This window comes from Schistosoma mansoni, chromosome 3, assembly GCF_000237925.1.
Source record: "Schistosoma mansoni strain Puerto Rico chromosome 3, complete genome".
Taxonomy (NCBI): Eukaryota; Metazoa; Platyhelminthes; class Trematoda; order Strigeidida; family Schistosomatidae; genus Schistosoma; species Schistosoma mansoni.
This window is the reverse complement of record NC_031497.1, coordinates 2887549-2904588: the sequence shown is the minus strand read 5'-3', so window position 1 is coordinate 2904588 and position 17040 is coordinate 2887549. Positions and strand designations below refer to the sequence as shown.

The 17040-nt window shown below is 33.3% G+C and overlaps 1 protein-coding gene across 1 annotated transcript; it reads left to right on the top strand.

Annotated features, from left to right (window-relative positions):
* Window positions 1–2204: 2204 nt before the first annotated feature.
* Smp_040440 (hypothetical protein) lies at window positions 2205–14820 on the top strand (the record flags this gene model as incomplete). The annotated part of the gene is made up of 7 exons (XM_018798896.1): window positions 2205–2216; window positions 2287–2505; window positions 3693–4017; window positions 6881–7059; window positions 10112–10300; window positions 11799–12188; window positions 14638–14820. The coding sequence occupies 7 exons, from the start codon at window positions 2205–2207 to the stop codon at window positions 14818–14820; spliced, it is 1497 nt and encodes a 498-aa protein (XP_018650740.1).
* Between the last annotated feature and the right edge of the window lie 2220 nt (window positions 14821–17040).

The following is a 17040-nucleotide window of genomic DNA, read 5'->3' as shown; positions in this document are numbered from 1 at the left end:
AAATTCAATCAAAGTATAAAAACAGTAGTCTTGATACGTTAATAACGATCAAAACAATAGAATTTACTCAAACGAGGAAAAATACCACTGTCCTTTTTAAATAGCGCGGGAAATTATTATTACGTTGAAGATACCACCAGTATTGTAGTTTGACAACTCTTTACCAGTAACACCTTTTATAATCGAATCTTGCCCACCCAGTTAAAATTGGAAGTCAGAAGCGAGGAGGTTGGGTTGTCAATATATCGAGAAGTGAGTGATCTAATCTGGCTTATGATCGTAGGAGGTGTTTCCCACACCGTTCTGTAACGTGATCTGGTACGGATCCATGACCGAGCGTCTTCAGCTAAATGAGTCCATTAAAACGAATGTGGTCAGCATCCAATGTCGAACACTTACAGAGCTATTGATTTTGAGGACTTATTTACAGCTACAGATCACTCCTCCCCCTAGTGAGGTAGTGATGACCCTACCATGTGGTCAGCCAGAAGTTTAAACTCACCGAGGTTGTCGTTGGTAAACACTCTTATGACAGCTTGCTATGTTTAGCAGCGGCTGGTCGTCTCTCTTAACTACAATGAGCCATAAAATACAGTATAGTAATTGTAAAACAAAGTACAATCGAAATCTCGGTTCTTCATAAACTTCATTGTTCTTTCCCAGCCGTGCTGGAAAAGAAAAAATAGGACGTGTGAGTGCATATCAAAATACACTCGTACACTTATATCCTTAGAAAAAACTATTACTGTGTGTTGGGGCTAGAATCTCCATATATAAACATTTATGCTTCAAAGTTAGCAGTTATCATTTTAGTGATAAATAAGCCCCATAAAATGAACTTATTAATACGCATTGATTGTTCATAGTCGATTTTTTTTATTTCAACATGCTAGACTTTCTGACAGTGCTTTCTTTACTTTTGGATCATTCTTTACATGACTGGTCTAGTATTCTCATTTTTTTATTCTAACCATCATCGTCTTTAGTCTTCAGCAATAGGAAAAGTAGGTTAGGTGAACATTGTTACTACTCGAAATTTGCAGTATAATTAGGACTAAGTGTTACTCACATCGTAGCCACCGAAAATGCTGATAACATTTCCTGGTAAATTATTCCAAAAGTCCATCACTTGATACGATAAATGAAACTTATAAGTAAATAATTTGACCTCAATGTTAAACTTTCTGGGGCAACCAGTCTCTTCGGAAAAAAATATTTTCGACATAGTAATACGAAGGTCACCGTTTTCTTCAGTTGGATGAGTGTTGAGTACAATCTTTAAAAGTATTTAGCAGAAGTGTCGCATTCTCCTGTTACATAAGGAGTACTTTAGTTAAGCAAAAAGTACTTTGGGGCTTTTAAATCTTGACGTAGTGTAAGGACAAGATAAAAACTGTATTTCAGCGAATAAATAACGCTCTCTGGTGCATATATGATAGATAAATCTTGTTTACTTAATAATGAATTGGACGGGACCTTGAACGACTTTTAAATCATTGATTCTAGTATTTTAGTTTATCATAGGAACCGCCAGTTCTGCTCTAGGTAACATCTGGTTACTAGTTTGGACTACTTAGGCTGTGAACTTTATAGTCGCGTTTGATGTTTTGTATTTGAACTTCACTTGTATTTCTATAGGCTTTCAGAAACTTACAGCAGCATGTGTGCAAAGTTACAAAGCCTTTTTAAGTCTTAGGCAATGTCCTGAAGATTTTCATAAGCCTCCAGGCTGAGTAACCGTAATTATGACCATTGGGTCTTTTGTCACACTGATGACTTATTGATCTGGTTACTCGATTGATCACATTAATTCATATCTGCCAAAAATTGAACTATTCAAATACCTTAACGTAATTGTTTTCGAAACTGGTTTTTCTTGCTCATGTGCTATCCTTCACATTTTAATATTATCTGCGTACAATAAAAAACAACAGTCCTATGTGATTAGCAAGGTCGCTTAATCAAACAAAAACTGTTTTACTCAAAAGTGTCGCGCACGAAAATTTAGTTAACACTACTTTTCAGTTGAGAAATTCAAAGTTTAACATTTCTGGCTACCAGCTTAAAAAGATTTAAGAAGATTAAGTAAAACTAAGTATATTGCTAACCGGTAACATCAGTAGCTAAACTAATACAGTCTAAATACCTATAGAATATACATATATACGAAGAAGTGTTTTAGTCTAACTTTCTAGCAGTTGAAGATGAAACAAAAAGTTGGTAACTTTATCTTTATGCGGAATTCGATATTTATCAACAATACTTATGCATCGTTGTTTTCTTAAGGTGACCCTTGAAAATTTGCTGTTCGATAGACCAGTTGCTTTTGTACAAATCGTAATCACATCAAATGTGTTTTCACCTGGAAAAAGAAGTTTGATCTCATCAACCTACTTTGACTGGCGTCCATATTTTATGGGCAATTCTAAATGTAAAGAAGTAAACTTAAACCACTGGACTAATGACGTATCCATAGAACTACAAAGTGCCGATCCAGACTGTAATGTAAGTTAGTAACTTTTCTCAGCAGTTAAAATACTTATTAGATGGATAGTCCTTTTTTAAAATAAAACTTTTGCATATTTAACCTAAACAATTGAACAACATCTTTTAATGGGAAAAAAATCAAATAATTAGATAAATTGTTTTATTTATTTACTAAAGCAGGAACTTGTGTGATATATTTCGAGAATTATTAAACTGTAACGTAGAAACTAGTAGGCCAGTAGTTTTGTCTGAGTTTTCACATTCCTGATGAAGAGGTGAAAGTTTGAAAGTATCAAAATGGTTACAAGTGGACTGAAATTTGGTATTCAAATAAAATTGATTCTAGTTAGCACCGCTTATCATCTCCATTCTCTGATCCCTACCTTCTTTTTTCTGAGGCTATTCAGTGAGATCAATGTATTTACGTTTATTATTTCATAATGTTCTCTAACTTTAATCTCATTTATCTTGAGTGTCACGATGGTCATAAATATAGTTATTTCTGATGAATTTGGGTCATGTACGAAGTACAGAATGTTAATGTTCTTTTAAACCAGTTATACTGAACAAGAGATTAAGGCATATCAAGTAAGCTTTTAGTCTTTAATGGCAGTTCATCATGACTGTAATTGTCAAAATTAACTCGCAGACTATGAACCACCAGATTCTTGTCAATGTGTTTAACCTATTTCTATTTAAGTGAGTTGACACCACAATCAGTTAGTCAAAAATATTTTAGGCATTTTCATTCTGAAATTATGGTATTTATCAAAAAATACCATAGGCGTTATGTCTTTGAGCTTGTAATTTCATTAAGCTGCTGAGTTGACTAACCATTATCTGCGATGCATGATGAAAGGTTTGTGAGTCATAAGACTCTGAATCATACACACTAGCACAAGCGTTGTCAGTTTAGTATTTCTTATGCTATATATCTCAATAAATACATACAACAATTGAATTCTGAAAAATCCAAAATAGTAACACGTTTGCCTAAGGGTCAAGTTTTATAAACAAGATATATGTCTTATTGGCGGGTCTATGAGACCACGTCTCATTGGCTGAAAGATCGTTAGTTTGCAACTGATCACAGTGTCAGTGGAATTAAATTGCGAAGATTCTCGAGTTATGATAATGAAGCTGTTTATTTTTACAAATCCTTTTCTAAGGTGCTAGAAATGTTTCATGAAATTAACTTTTTATAGGTACCTGCGGGTATTCTTGATTTACGTCTTTCTCTAATATGTCCTAACGTATCTATCAATACAAAATGGTGTGATCCAGTAAAGCAAATATTTGATTCAAATCCATCTGGTGTAATTAATCATCAAACTTTTAAACTAAAACAATTATCACCTTCACTTATTCAAGCACATTTTCAACTAGAATCAAATCGATCATTGGAAAGAGAAAATACATTCACTAATTATGTTCGTCAATGGTGGCGTGAATTAACACAATTACGTGAAGGATTCTTTTCTGAACGTCTTATTAAAATATTTGCAACTGATGAAAATGGACGTACAGTTAGTTTGCTTTTGAACATGTTTCTTATATTTATTAATTTTTTCTTAAAGACTAACGGACTTGACAAAATAATTTGAAATATTTAAGTACTATATGTAATAAGATATCTTGCTTATCAATTCAGTGAAATAAAAAAACTGTTAAACGTCCTCTTCACTGAATACTGTAGAAAATAATGACTGTTTCAGCCTAAAAATACTATAGTAGTAGTATATTTCAATGATCTTCATCCCATATAGCTGTTGTGATGACTACTGCAGTTATTATCAACATAAATCTGTCTGTGTTTAAGATCGAATTTAAACTAATCGTTTTTTTTAAATCATTGGTTTATTTTAATGAACATGTTGTTAAACGAAGAGTTGATTAAAATAAAGATCCTAAATTTGACAAGCTTTTACGTCTAGCCAGATTATTTGGCCTAAGAAAATTGACACATTTATACCAGACTTGACTAAAAATATAAGAAGTGATTTTTTATTTGTAAGGATGGCTCGTTGGTAAACTCTAGGAAGCCTCAAGAAGCTCAGAAAGAGCCGAAGACATTCCATCCAATCATTGCTAGGGGAATATTCTAGAATGTCGACGTGTAGCTTCCCTATTGGATAGATAGGAATGACCCCCTACTGGTTGTCCGAAATGATGATTTACTTTCGGCCAAAAACTATAAATACATGAGATTTCTGTACCATATTTTGACGCTGTTTTGGGGAATAAAATTCCTACTTACTAGTCTTCTGTCTTCTCTCTTGCAGCGTTGCGGGTTCGATCGTTCAAGTAGTCTAGTAGTATACGGCATTGTAAGAATCAAAGCTCTAGATATAACATTATTATTTCAGTGTTATATGATGAAATGTCTACTCTTTTTTTAAGTGGTACCACAGATATATTTGGTATGGCAAATCGTTCCCACAAATTTACTTTAAATAGTTTATTCCAAAACAAGTTTCCTCTTATCGATATCTGCTTAGGATAAATAAACAAACTTGAGAAATTTTAATTCGTATACACTAACTTATGAAGTACTATTCATTTAAGACAAGTCAGTGTTGAATTACTTTGATAATTTAATGAGTAATATAGAATAGAGTTCGTGGAGATTTACCCACTTAGAGGATATTTTTCATCTCTAATGTTCAATTTAAACAGTTAAAATATAGAAAAAGCAGTCTCTTATTCAGTTTAGCATCATGGGTTGTGAATACAGCTTGTTTTCCTATAAAATAACTAAGTATTGAACTCTTTAACGGTATAGAAAGCCTACTGTTCATGCAAGCCATAGTTGGTGTTTTATAATGCATGTTGATTCGTAAACCAGTGAGATTTATATTCACAATATCATAAATATACATTTCTTTCCTTCTTCTCTACCGCAAACGACAGAGGGTTTTAATCATGTGAAAAAATTTGTTGACAATAACTTAATAAGACTTTTTGATACGTTAGGCCAATCATACATAAACCAAATGATAAGTGAGAAATTCTGGAGGGCACGCTACTGAAAAAAGTCTGGCTTAAATTTATGGTTAAATAAACATAAGCAGTTCGTCGAAAATCTGGACTAATTTTTTGACTCACATTTTCCTATATTTAAGAATGACTTATGCATATATTTTTGATTCAGCTCGGTCAATAAAAACTGTCCTCTCACTCCCAGTCGAGTCCGCACTTAGGAACTTTGTTCAGAAGCAGTGAACTCAAGCGACTGCAGAACAGAACATGTTAAAATTAGTTATTTAGATCTTTATTGGAATGTTTGAAACTTGATTTCTTCATTCTTTTACGTGTGTTTTGTTTTGTCAGATTCGTATGTAACTTCGTAAATCCTCTCAGTGTGAGTCATATTCTTGAAACCCCATATATAGCCGCACGCTTCGTTTCAAGTATACCCTATGAACCCTTTCATGGCGTCGGGGTTGGGATAAAAGAACGTTGGTGTTCTGGTAAGTGTAACTAAACATCACCTTCCTACTCAATTTTTGTCTTTTCATTCCTATGAATACCGCCAGGCGTTTCGTCACTGGATTTTCAGTTTGAAACCTTCTCCATTTATTTCATTTCGGACCCGTAAATCGCATTACTCATTCATACATAAAAAGTATAATTGGAAACAGACCTTTACTTGCTTACTGAGTTAGACCAAATTACAACTTAATTAAATAAATTTATATTTGGGTAGTGAAAAAGAAGTAGGCAGAAGTATTTTGAAAGATGGGCAAATGAAAATTTTTATTCAAAGTCAGTTCTAACTGTCAATCATTCGAATTCTCATAGAAATATATTATTCGTTAAAGACTTTATCTGCCTGTTATTTATATCGCTATGTGTGAGTATATGAGATCATTGAATAGGGTCTTCAGTATTATCTGCATTTACAAATCCTGCTTGGGTCAAAGTATGTACAGAATTCTACTGTTGCTCATCGTCCAAACCATAGTAGTCATATAATGGTCGGAAAAACTGTAATGTTAAATAATTTCATAGAGATAATAAAGCTTATGCTCGTCTATTATTTAGTATTTTTGTTCTAGAGGAAAAATTAAGATGGTGTGCCGAAAAACATCCATTTCAATTGGTGACATTTTTTATTAAGCAGTCATTCATCTTTTTGTATTACAGAACTTGAAAGACCTGATGGATTTCGTCACTTGTGTAGTGGTCATGTTCTCTGAAGTATGTTCATCCACGGTTCGGTGATCATTCCTATCAGTGAATTACTGATTTGACAGTATCTATCATTATAATATTTTATTAGACAGATTAGGCTTTTTGGAAGTTTATTCCTGCAGTTTTACTCGAACTTACAATATAAACGTCCATGTTTATTTAAAACTTATTTTAATGATAATATATTCCATTTTTCTAGGACTGGCTTTTGTTTCTTCAAACTGTGGTGACGTAGCAGATCATGCAAACCTTTTATGCTCTCTACTATTGGGTTATGGAATTGAAGCATACGTTGCTTTAGGCACAAGTCAACTCAATATGGATAAGCAGCAAATGACTACTTCCTCATATTTATATGCATGGGTCGTTGTTTGTTCTGTAAGTTTTTAATAACAAGTTGAAAAATGCAGACGTAAATCAGAGGAACAATATACTTAGATTCAGATAGTGCAAGTAGTGGAGTCCAGGGTCAGGATTTTGTTCCCTGAAAGTAAATGAAAAAATTATAGTCTTTAATTTGACTACTGCTAAGTAGTATTTTGTCGTACGTCTAAATTATTCAGTTACCTTCAAACAGCTTTCGATGGGTATATATATCTTGTGTGTGGCATTCTTCCAGTCCTTCTTACGTCCCCGCTATTACGTGCTATTTGTTGAAGAACGTAAAATGTCTGTGTTTGCGATCACTGGACACTCAATTAACGGTGGACATAGTGTGGACATTCCAAAGGCGTTTAAAATTATTACTAAGGAGCTGATATAGTTTCAGATCATCACCTGGTGGTTGCCAAGATGAAATATGGAGTGAGTAATTGATAAAACTGTAACAACCATACGGAATTCATACGGCGGACCACAATACAAAGTGGTGCATGGAGGATATCTGACAGATGCACTCCAAGTGAGAACCCGAGTCAACAAAAGGTTGCTCACCCCTCCTTTTTTCTCGTTGTCCCGGCAGCAGATCGGATTATACAAACCTCCATATTTCAGGGAAAGCATATGATAGACAACTTGAGTGCAGCTACTCGATTTGTACTTCGTGGATGACCTAGCTATCCTATACCATATACACCAACAAATATAGGTGAAGAAATCCAATGTAGCGTAAGCCTCTGCATCAGTAGGCCTCAACATACACAAGGAAAAAATCAAGATCCTAAAAACACAACACGGTGTACACCAACCCAATCACACTTGACAGAGAGACTCTGGAACAGATGGAAACTTTCACGTAACTGAATGGTCAGCATCATCGATGACACAAGGAGGATCCGATGTGGACGTAAATACAAGAATTGGACAAGCGAGTACAGCATTCCTACAATTTAACAACATATGGAACTCAAAACAACTATCTGTCAACCAATATCGAAGTCAGAATCTTCAACACAAACACCAAGACAGTTCTATTATGCAGAACTGAAGCTTAACAAACTACCACAACCATAATGAAACATGTAAAAGTATTTATAAGTAATTGTTTACTCAAGATACTGAATTTGCGTTGGTCGGATACCATCAGCAAAAGTCTACCGTGGAAGAGAACAAATTAGCTTCCATCTCAAGAGGAAATTTGGAATAGACGATGGAGGTGGGAAGAGATACATTGTGGAAATCAAACTGCATCACGAGTTAAGCGCTAATTTGGAATTAAGGAGGGAAACGGAAAGTGGAAGACTGGGGAACACATTGTGTTGGTCTTCTCTTCCCGCTAGCATTTCTCAGCTACTAAACATACTCTTACTGTTTCCTTAGAGAACAGCCGGGGCCTGGACTTCGAAATGATGTAAAACTGTTTTCAGTGTCTACCCAAGACTTCATTAGGGAAAAATCTACCTGGTTTTAGACCTACAGGTCAAAGGCTCCGGATTTGACCTCTAAAAAATCCACCTGCTTCGGTTTGGGCACTGGGGAAATATTACAGCCCTCATACAAATCATTGATAACTACTATATATCTCATTGTTTTGTGTGGCGCATATGAGTTGGGTGCCTCCTTGTACCAATGTTTATGTGTTCAAATAAATAAATGGATAGAACATACATTACGGAAATCATCAAACTGCATCACAAAGCAAACCTCAACTTGGAATCGAGGAGGAAGAAGGAAAGTGGAAAACCATGGGACGCATTAGGCTGATAATTGAAAGCGGATATGAGATGAATGAATAGTGACAGGAAACAACTGGAAAGGAGAGTCAAGGACAGATGTGGCCGGTGAAACATGATGGGCGGCCTTTGTCCCTCCATGAGGGGTAACAGGCGTACGTAGGTAAGCATTTAGGTATGCATCATTTAGTTCCCTTTTTTAGATTATACTGCCGCCAGGAACTGTAGGTCTAACCTTTATGCACAGAAAGAAAGCGTGGCAAACCACTGATTGAGAATTAAAAATTTTTACGGTTGCTGGAACTTGCATAATCTCTCAGTTTTAGTTTATAATAGATTTACGCATGTTGACGAGGCTTATTTTTATCTTATATCAACCATAGCGTTTGATTGTCTAAAATATCAATCATTTAACAAAACTTTTTCATTTTGTTTCCTAACTACTTGCCATAATATCACAACCTTCTTTATATAACTTCATATTCAACATATAAATACTAATCACCCTCGATAACTACGTTAGTGTTTTCCTTTGTTTTTACTAACTCAACTTCATTGACTATGATTTGAAAAACTTTGTTTATAATAATCTAACTGATTGTAACTTTAGGTCATTAGCAACTGATAAGTAGCCTCAAAATACAATTAATTTATTTTATTCTGCAAATGTTTTCGTTTCGGCCTTGTTTAAATTGTAAAAGTCTATTGGGATGAAGTCTGATCTTATCACTGAAACTGATGAACTCATATAAAGTGTCCGTGATACTAGCGTGTTTTGATATTAATCCCTCAGCAGTATCAACACTATATTAAATCTGAATATTATTCGATTAGAATATAAACTGTCAGGAAGTTTAAGAGGTGAAATAGCTTAGAAGACACCAGATACTGAAGTGATTGTACAACGATTTCAGTTATTGCGAAAACAAATTTATAAGCTCTGTATTCCATGTCTTATTACTATATTCATCTATAATCCGACGAAGTCCCTGAACACATTATTTAGATAATTCATTATGAATTTTCGTCTGAGGATCATGATAGTTACTTATAACACAGTTTATGCTTAAATTTATCCATTTGTTGCCGTTTATCTTTGTCATGAGTGTTAATATAATTAAAGTATATTAAGATGCTTGAACAATTTTAAATTATTCGACGTTCTGGTTCCTATTGTCATGAATAACAGTGAAATTTCCCTGGGAGCATCCGATACATAAAAATACCTGATAAATGATATTTAACTGTAACTAATTAAGAACATGGCATCATTCTGGTTTGCTTCATGACGTTTTGACTACTTCAACTTTAAATTCCAGGATGATTATCAACGAATCACTTTCTGGGATAGTATAACCGGTCGTTGTTATATTCATACAACTGGTTTTTGTGAACAGAAAATCTATCCTTCTCCATTCTATAACATTGGATGTTTATACAATAACAGTTCATTTTATGCCAATATTCAACCAACTGACAAAGTAGTACATTGTCTTTTTAATTTAAAGGTGGGTATTTAATTCAAAAGTATCGATAATTCTTTACTTGGAAAATACCTATAATATTTGTACCAGTAACAACTTTTTAACACGTTGCAACTTGCTAAATTATGAAGCAGTTTACTTAAACATTTTCGAATTTTTGAAAACTTCCTTTGTAATTTTTAAAGTTTCTAACTTTAGAGAATGATTAGTTAACTTGGGTTCCTTGAGTTAGATTGTTTTATAAAAACGTTTCACTTTTAAGTCGTAAAGGGTTTCATATGCTAACGAAGTCAATAAATTACTTGGAGACTCCTTAACTTAATGCTTATTACAAAGTCCTATTGAAATGGTTGGTTTTTCGACGTAAATTCATACCAATTATAGGAAGATGATCAGCTTTACATCCATGTGAAGTTAGTTCTTCAAATGCTTCTTATCTTAAAAGTGACAGATAGTTATTCAGTGATATTTGCAATTTAGAAATCACTAAACTCTCAACAGAATACCATGGTAAAAAATTGAAAAGCAGTCAGCTCAGAGATGAATAATCTTTTGTTAATAAAACAAACAAGAAATAAGCTGTAAATCACAACAACTGAAAGTCGAAAAGAATTACAAAGCTATCCATTATTTATGTTATGACAAGTATGCGGTTTTTCACACAAAACACCTTGCTCCTGGCGTAATAGCACCAATCATAATAAGTTATATTAAAGCAGAGCTGAAAGACATTCATTACAAGCTGATTCAAAGAAATATATTGTTAGCATTTGAAATTATGAATGAAGACACTAAAATGGTAAATATATCAGTATATGAAGAAGAACATTCTAAAACTCTACCAAAACTCGAAAGCTTCGATAAATAATTTAACACGTCTGGCATTTGAACATCTGACACTGAATTTTTAACCCATTCTTATCCCTAGCCTTGACCTCCAAACAAAAGAAAAAAGGGAAATGTGGAAAAGATTTATGCTTCTATTTTATGTTGTTAACAAGTACCTCTCCAACTCCCTTACAGCGTCTTTTTACACGACTGTCTAAACACAGGAATTTCCAATTTCATAAACCTGCATTAAAAGTAAACCGATATTTAGAATAGTAGTTACCAGTACTTTTTATTATTCTGATTTTTAACTATTCTGCTTTTACAATTTACATATGGGACATGCAAAAAGCGGGATTTCTAGATCTCACATAAATACCCAACCCATCGTTTTTATTCTGGTTAGCTAATTGTGATTTTCTACTGGTTAAGGAGACCTCAAAAATTATTAAATTAATAAGGATCTTACAATTAAGTTAGTAAGAAATTAATATTAAGATGTGTGATAAGCAGTCATAGAATATACTTTAATTGATTCTATATTTTGCTTTATCTCACCCCATTCATACTATTAACTATTCAGTCACTGAACAGTAAATATTTTATATTTTCTCTAAATTTAGTTTCGAAAAGATACTTTATTTTGTACTTCTTTATTGGATGTTAATCTCTTTTTCCATTTTTTCATAATTAGAATTCATCTCAATGGCGTCCTATGTCATTTGAAGTCATTCAAACAGTGCATAATTACTCAGGTTTATACCTTAGAAAATTGAATCCTCCTATTCAATCTGTAGATGAGATTACTGTACAATGTCGTGAATCCTTACGTCGTTTAGCCGATAGTTGGCGTATGGAAAAATTAAAATGTAATAATCATATCACATGGAAATGGGATAATAAACTGGAACAATTATTATTACCTTTGATTGCTAAATATGAAGCAGATCAAAAAACATTATCAAATTATGATCATAATGATAAAATTGTACAAGTACATGAAGTACTAGAGAATGATTTGATTATGTCACCAATTCATTGTCATATACCTAAAGATTTTACATTCAAATCTTATCCAGTTCAGGTAAACTTTAATAGAACATCTATAAATATTAATGTTAGAATTATTCTTTAATTACCGAAAGTTCTTATATGAATCATTATTAAATTGTGATGGCGTTTGAAACGAACGTTACTGAGTTCGAATCCTGTAGTGAGCATCAACTCTGGGATACAGGCACATCCAACTGATGAGTCCTGAATAGGACAAAACGCGTGTCTTGTATTCCACTGCTTGCCACCATCTATCTCTGCTCATTATTATATGATTTTATCAATTAAAAACTGGTACTTAATACTTCGAGTTATCATAAATATTAGATGTCAAAGTGCTCTGAACGTGTATTAAGGTGAAGTTGATTAAGTTAATCTTGACTAAATATAAAGATTCCAAATCATTCTGGATATAATAAATTTAACTAATTAATTATGGGTGAAGTAATCAGTCAACCATCCTGTTTCTTACAGTTTATCTTATAGTTTCTAGTTACTTAGATTTCTTCTTATCAAATATTTGCTTGAATAGAGTCCTATTCATTACATTATTTTTAAAACAATCTTTCTTGAAGTCTGTATTCACTTTAAATTGTTAGTGTTTTAAAAGACTTAAGTTCGAAAAGCGGTGGCACCATTGGGATAAGCCAAAACACTTGTCTTTTCGACCAGTTTGTTCAATTAATTTGAAAAACCTAGAACATGTGTGACAAATTAAAGTTTAAATTATTCTTAACTAAGATTATATACTTCCTTAAACATTTTACCATTTAGGCAGAACTGTTAAGTGGATTTCAACAACAGGGAATCGAAAAAAAATCAATTAGCATTGTATTTAAAATTATTAAGTCCAAGGGTTTGCAAAAATTAAAGAGTTGTTTTGTTCATACTTGAGTATTAGTTTAGACAAAGTTGAGGACTAAAGATTACTGAATAGATATATAGGCTTTGTTTTCTAGTTGTCAATCTTTTAAATTACTAAATAAATTACTGAATGTTTGATTTATTCAATCTTAATCCACATTTAAATAAACCACTTTGTTTTCTAAGTTTATGATTTTTCTTTATCACGAAAATGCCTGTCAAACGATATGAAAACACTCTGTTATTACTTCATATAGTTTTGTGTTATGGGTTACTTATATCCGCATAAGTAGTATATGGTGATGCTCAGGCATAGAATGTATTTTAGCAAAAGATCGATAAAGAAAGAAAGGGAACGGAATGTAACTGGTATGAAAATGTGTGAACAATGAAATCAGAGACGATGGACTAATATTTACAGAAGAAACAGTCAAGATTGAGACAATTGATTAATAGTTTGCAAATCAACTGTTTACTGTATGGTTATCAGATTTTAGTGAAATATTCTGTAGTTTTGTGCTCACATATATTCAAGTGCCCTCACTCGTCTTCTTGTTCACTGCAGCATTCTTGTTTAGAATTGAAATTTCCATACTAATTCTGTTTCAGCTAACATTGTTCATTTAGAATAATGTTAATTGAATATTGGTAACATATAATCTTCATAGTAGTATATAAAAATAAATATTAATCAAAATTAGTTAACCTATTTGTGACTTTCACGTTAATGGTTAACTAGGTAAGTATGTTGATAAGAAAATTCTATAATTACAATGAAGATTAACTAGTGTCTAGTCTTTCAGCAATGTCACACAAGTTTTATAGAGATTTTTTGAGGGAATTATATCTAAGTCGTTTTAGCAAAACAACCTGAAGTTAGAAATGAGTGATTTATATGACTGAAGTGAAAAGCCGCCAATATACTTAAAATAATCCAGTTTAAAAGAATACCAAAGCAATTCTCACTAATCTATACAACAATTAGATACTGTTTTCAGCTCCAAGTAAGTATCTGCGAGAAGAGTTGCAAAACTATAGACAAGAAATGGCCTCAACGTAAATAAATCATTATGAACTTGAAAATTATAAAGTTCGTCTATGAACGGCACTTGGTTGGAGTCCCAGAGTAAACATCAACCCTAGGATGCAGAACAGTCGAGCTATTTATAAGCCATGGAATTATCAGATTAATTTTTACTTGTAAACTGTAAATTTCACCTTTTAATCAGCGTTGATTATTACCTTGGATGTGATGATGTGATTTTTGTTGAAAATAACTTCTACATAGGAAACATCACTATATAAATCTGGTCACAGTACACTATGAAATGTCTCAATACCACTAAGCCTATATGGACTGATTTTCTTGTTAATTTATTGACTAAAATGATTCTCAGAATATCCAGAATGATCTCTTATTATTTAGATCAAATCATTTTCACGGTACCACCTAAAAGACAATGATGAAGCGTTATCACTACCGTGAGACAGATAGAATCTTTGGATAGTTAGTTTGGTTGCACCTTTGTCCGATTTAATTAAATTTTGCAATATAAAATTTTATTTGTTGTCAATATCTTTATTTTTATTTTCATTCTCCTAAATTTGTTTCTCAGCTATTCCATTGTAATCCTCAAAGAATATTACGAAGTTGTTTACGTTCCCAACTATGTCGGGATATACTAGGCTGTCGTGGGGATTATGTTCAACTTGCCTTAGGTTTACGCATTATTACATATGCTGAAAATGCAATTATTACATGGGTTATATTTGCATGTTCATATAAATCTATAATATAAATCCAATCATAACTATTCTTCAAAAGATGACGAATTATTTGCTGAAAGTAACCAATTTCTGAAAAGGTATTTTGATTTATTTAATGTTTAATAATTTATAAATGTCTTCATAGTCTAATTTACAAAGAGTACTCATGGTAAACCTGTAGATTTCCCTTTAGTCCATTGTAAAAAGAAATGCCCATAATGTTTTTTTCCAGTTTAACTCCTGCTGTTATACTAAAATTATTACAATAATTTTTCTCCCGATCGTTCATGTTCGTTTAAGTCGGTTTGGATTATCCTGTTGTTGATATTTTGACTGAAATTCGATCAGTCTTGGTTGACATGTATGCATCTTTGGCGGATCGCCTTAAATCTAGTTATTTATTCGAACAAAACGCATATCCTGAAGTTCACTACTAGCCGCACTCTATCTATCCTATATAATTCATGGTCCATTAATTTAGAGAAATACTTCTTTTATAAAATTTAAATTCAGATGTTTGAAGTGTATCGTACGTTCACAGGATGTTTACAGAACAAACTACTTATATGAAGATTCCATAATCGCACTAATGCAGCACTTTTTAAGTCAACTTACTAACTTACTTATCTACTTACGCCTGTTACTCACAATGGAGCGCAAGCCGCCGACCAACATTCTCCAACCCACTCTGTCCTGGGCCTTCCTTTCTAGTTCTATTCAGTTTTTGTTCATTCTTCCCATATCTGTCTCCATTTCTCGATGTAATGTGTTCTTTGGTCTTCCTCTTCTCCTTTGACCTTCAGGATTCCATATGAGGGCTTGTCTTGTGACGCAGTTGGGTGACTTCCTCAATGTGTATCCTATCCACTTCCAGCACTTCCTCCTGATTTCTTTCTCCTCTCGAATCTGGTTTGTTCTCTCCCACAGTAGGTTGTTGCTCATAGTGTCTGACCAACGGATCCGAAGTATCTTGCGAAGACAGCTGTTAATAAACACTCGTATCTTCTGGATGATGGCTTTCGTAGTTCTCCACGTCTCCGCCCCATACAATAGAACTGTCTTGACATTTGTATTGAAAATTCTGATCTTGGTGTCTTATAAACTAAATTAATTTAAAAATAATTAACTAAATAAGAAAAAGAGAGAATTCAACGAAGAAAATTTCGTTTTCAATGAAATCATTTACCTAAGCTGTACATTTGTATATATAGTTATATGGAAAATATATGTCTATACGAGGCTAGGAAAGATTGCATTATAAATTGATTCGACAATAAATAACAAATGAGGTTATGTACTAATCAAGGGTTAAGGAAGAAAATAATTTATGGGTCAAATAATAGTCCAATTGATAGAGATGAAGAAAAGTGACAAACACAAAGGTCATAATAATAGACTAAATAATAATCAAGAAAACTTGTATAAGGTAATAACTGATTGGAGTTAAAAATGCAAAACAGTAATTAAAAAAAATTGATAATAATCAAAGTATTTTCATAGTTGAAATCTCCACAAAACCCCTTCTGATCTATAATCATATACTGACTAGTGACTGACTTCAAGAGATATTTCCTGGAGTTCTAGTGGGAAGCAGTGACCAGTGGAGTTCAACCACGTCTGTTGTGAGACATCAACTCACTGAAGATATGGGTGAACGGTTGCTCAGATTTCGTGGATTAGTTGAAGTTAGAAATTACCACCATCGGATGCCGGCTCAGTGGTCTATCTGTTCACTGCTCGCACGCGAGACTGGTAGGTCCTGGGTTCGAATCTCGCGAGTGCGGGATCATGGATGCACACTGCTGAGGAGTTGCATAATAGGACGAAGCGGCCTTCCAATGCTTTCAGGTTTTCCATAGTGGTCTAGCTTCAATTGACTCATGATTTCAACTATGAAAATACTGAAATCTCCACAAAACCCCTTCTGATCAATAATCAAAGCGCCGAAAAAACAAACAACAACAACAACTAGGACCACACCCATTAAGGGAATTAGGGTCAAGGGAGGGTGAGAAGTTGGACAAATCATTTCTGTACGCAAAGTTCAAGTTTGAGTTCGTGGATTGCCAATGCTTCAGCAGTGCATAAAATATTGATTCGATCCTCCCGCCTTCGATCCAGTTTCTTTAACTCTATAGATTACTTTAAAAGAAGTGTCTTTTGGAGTGATATATCCACAGTTAATGCAATCTTTCCTAGCCTCATAGTAGACGTATATTTTCCATAAAACTATATCTACGAATATACAGCTT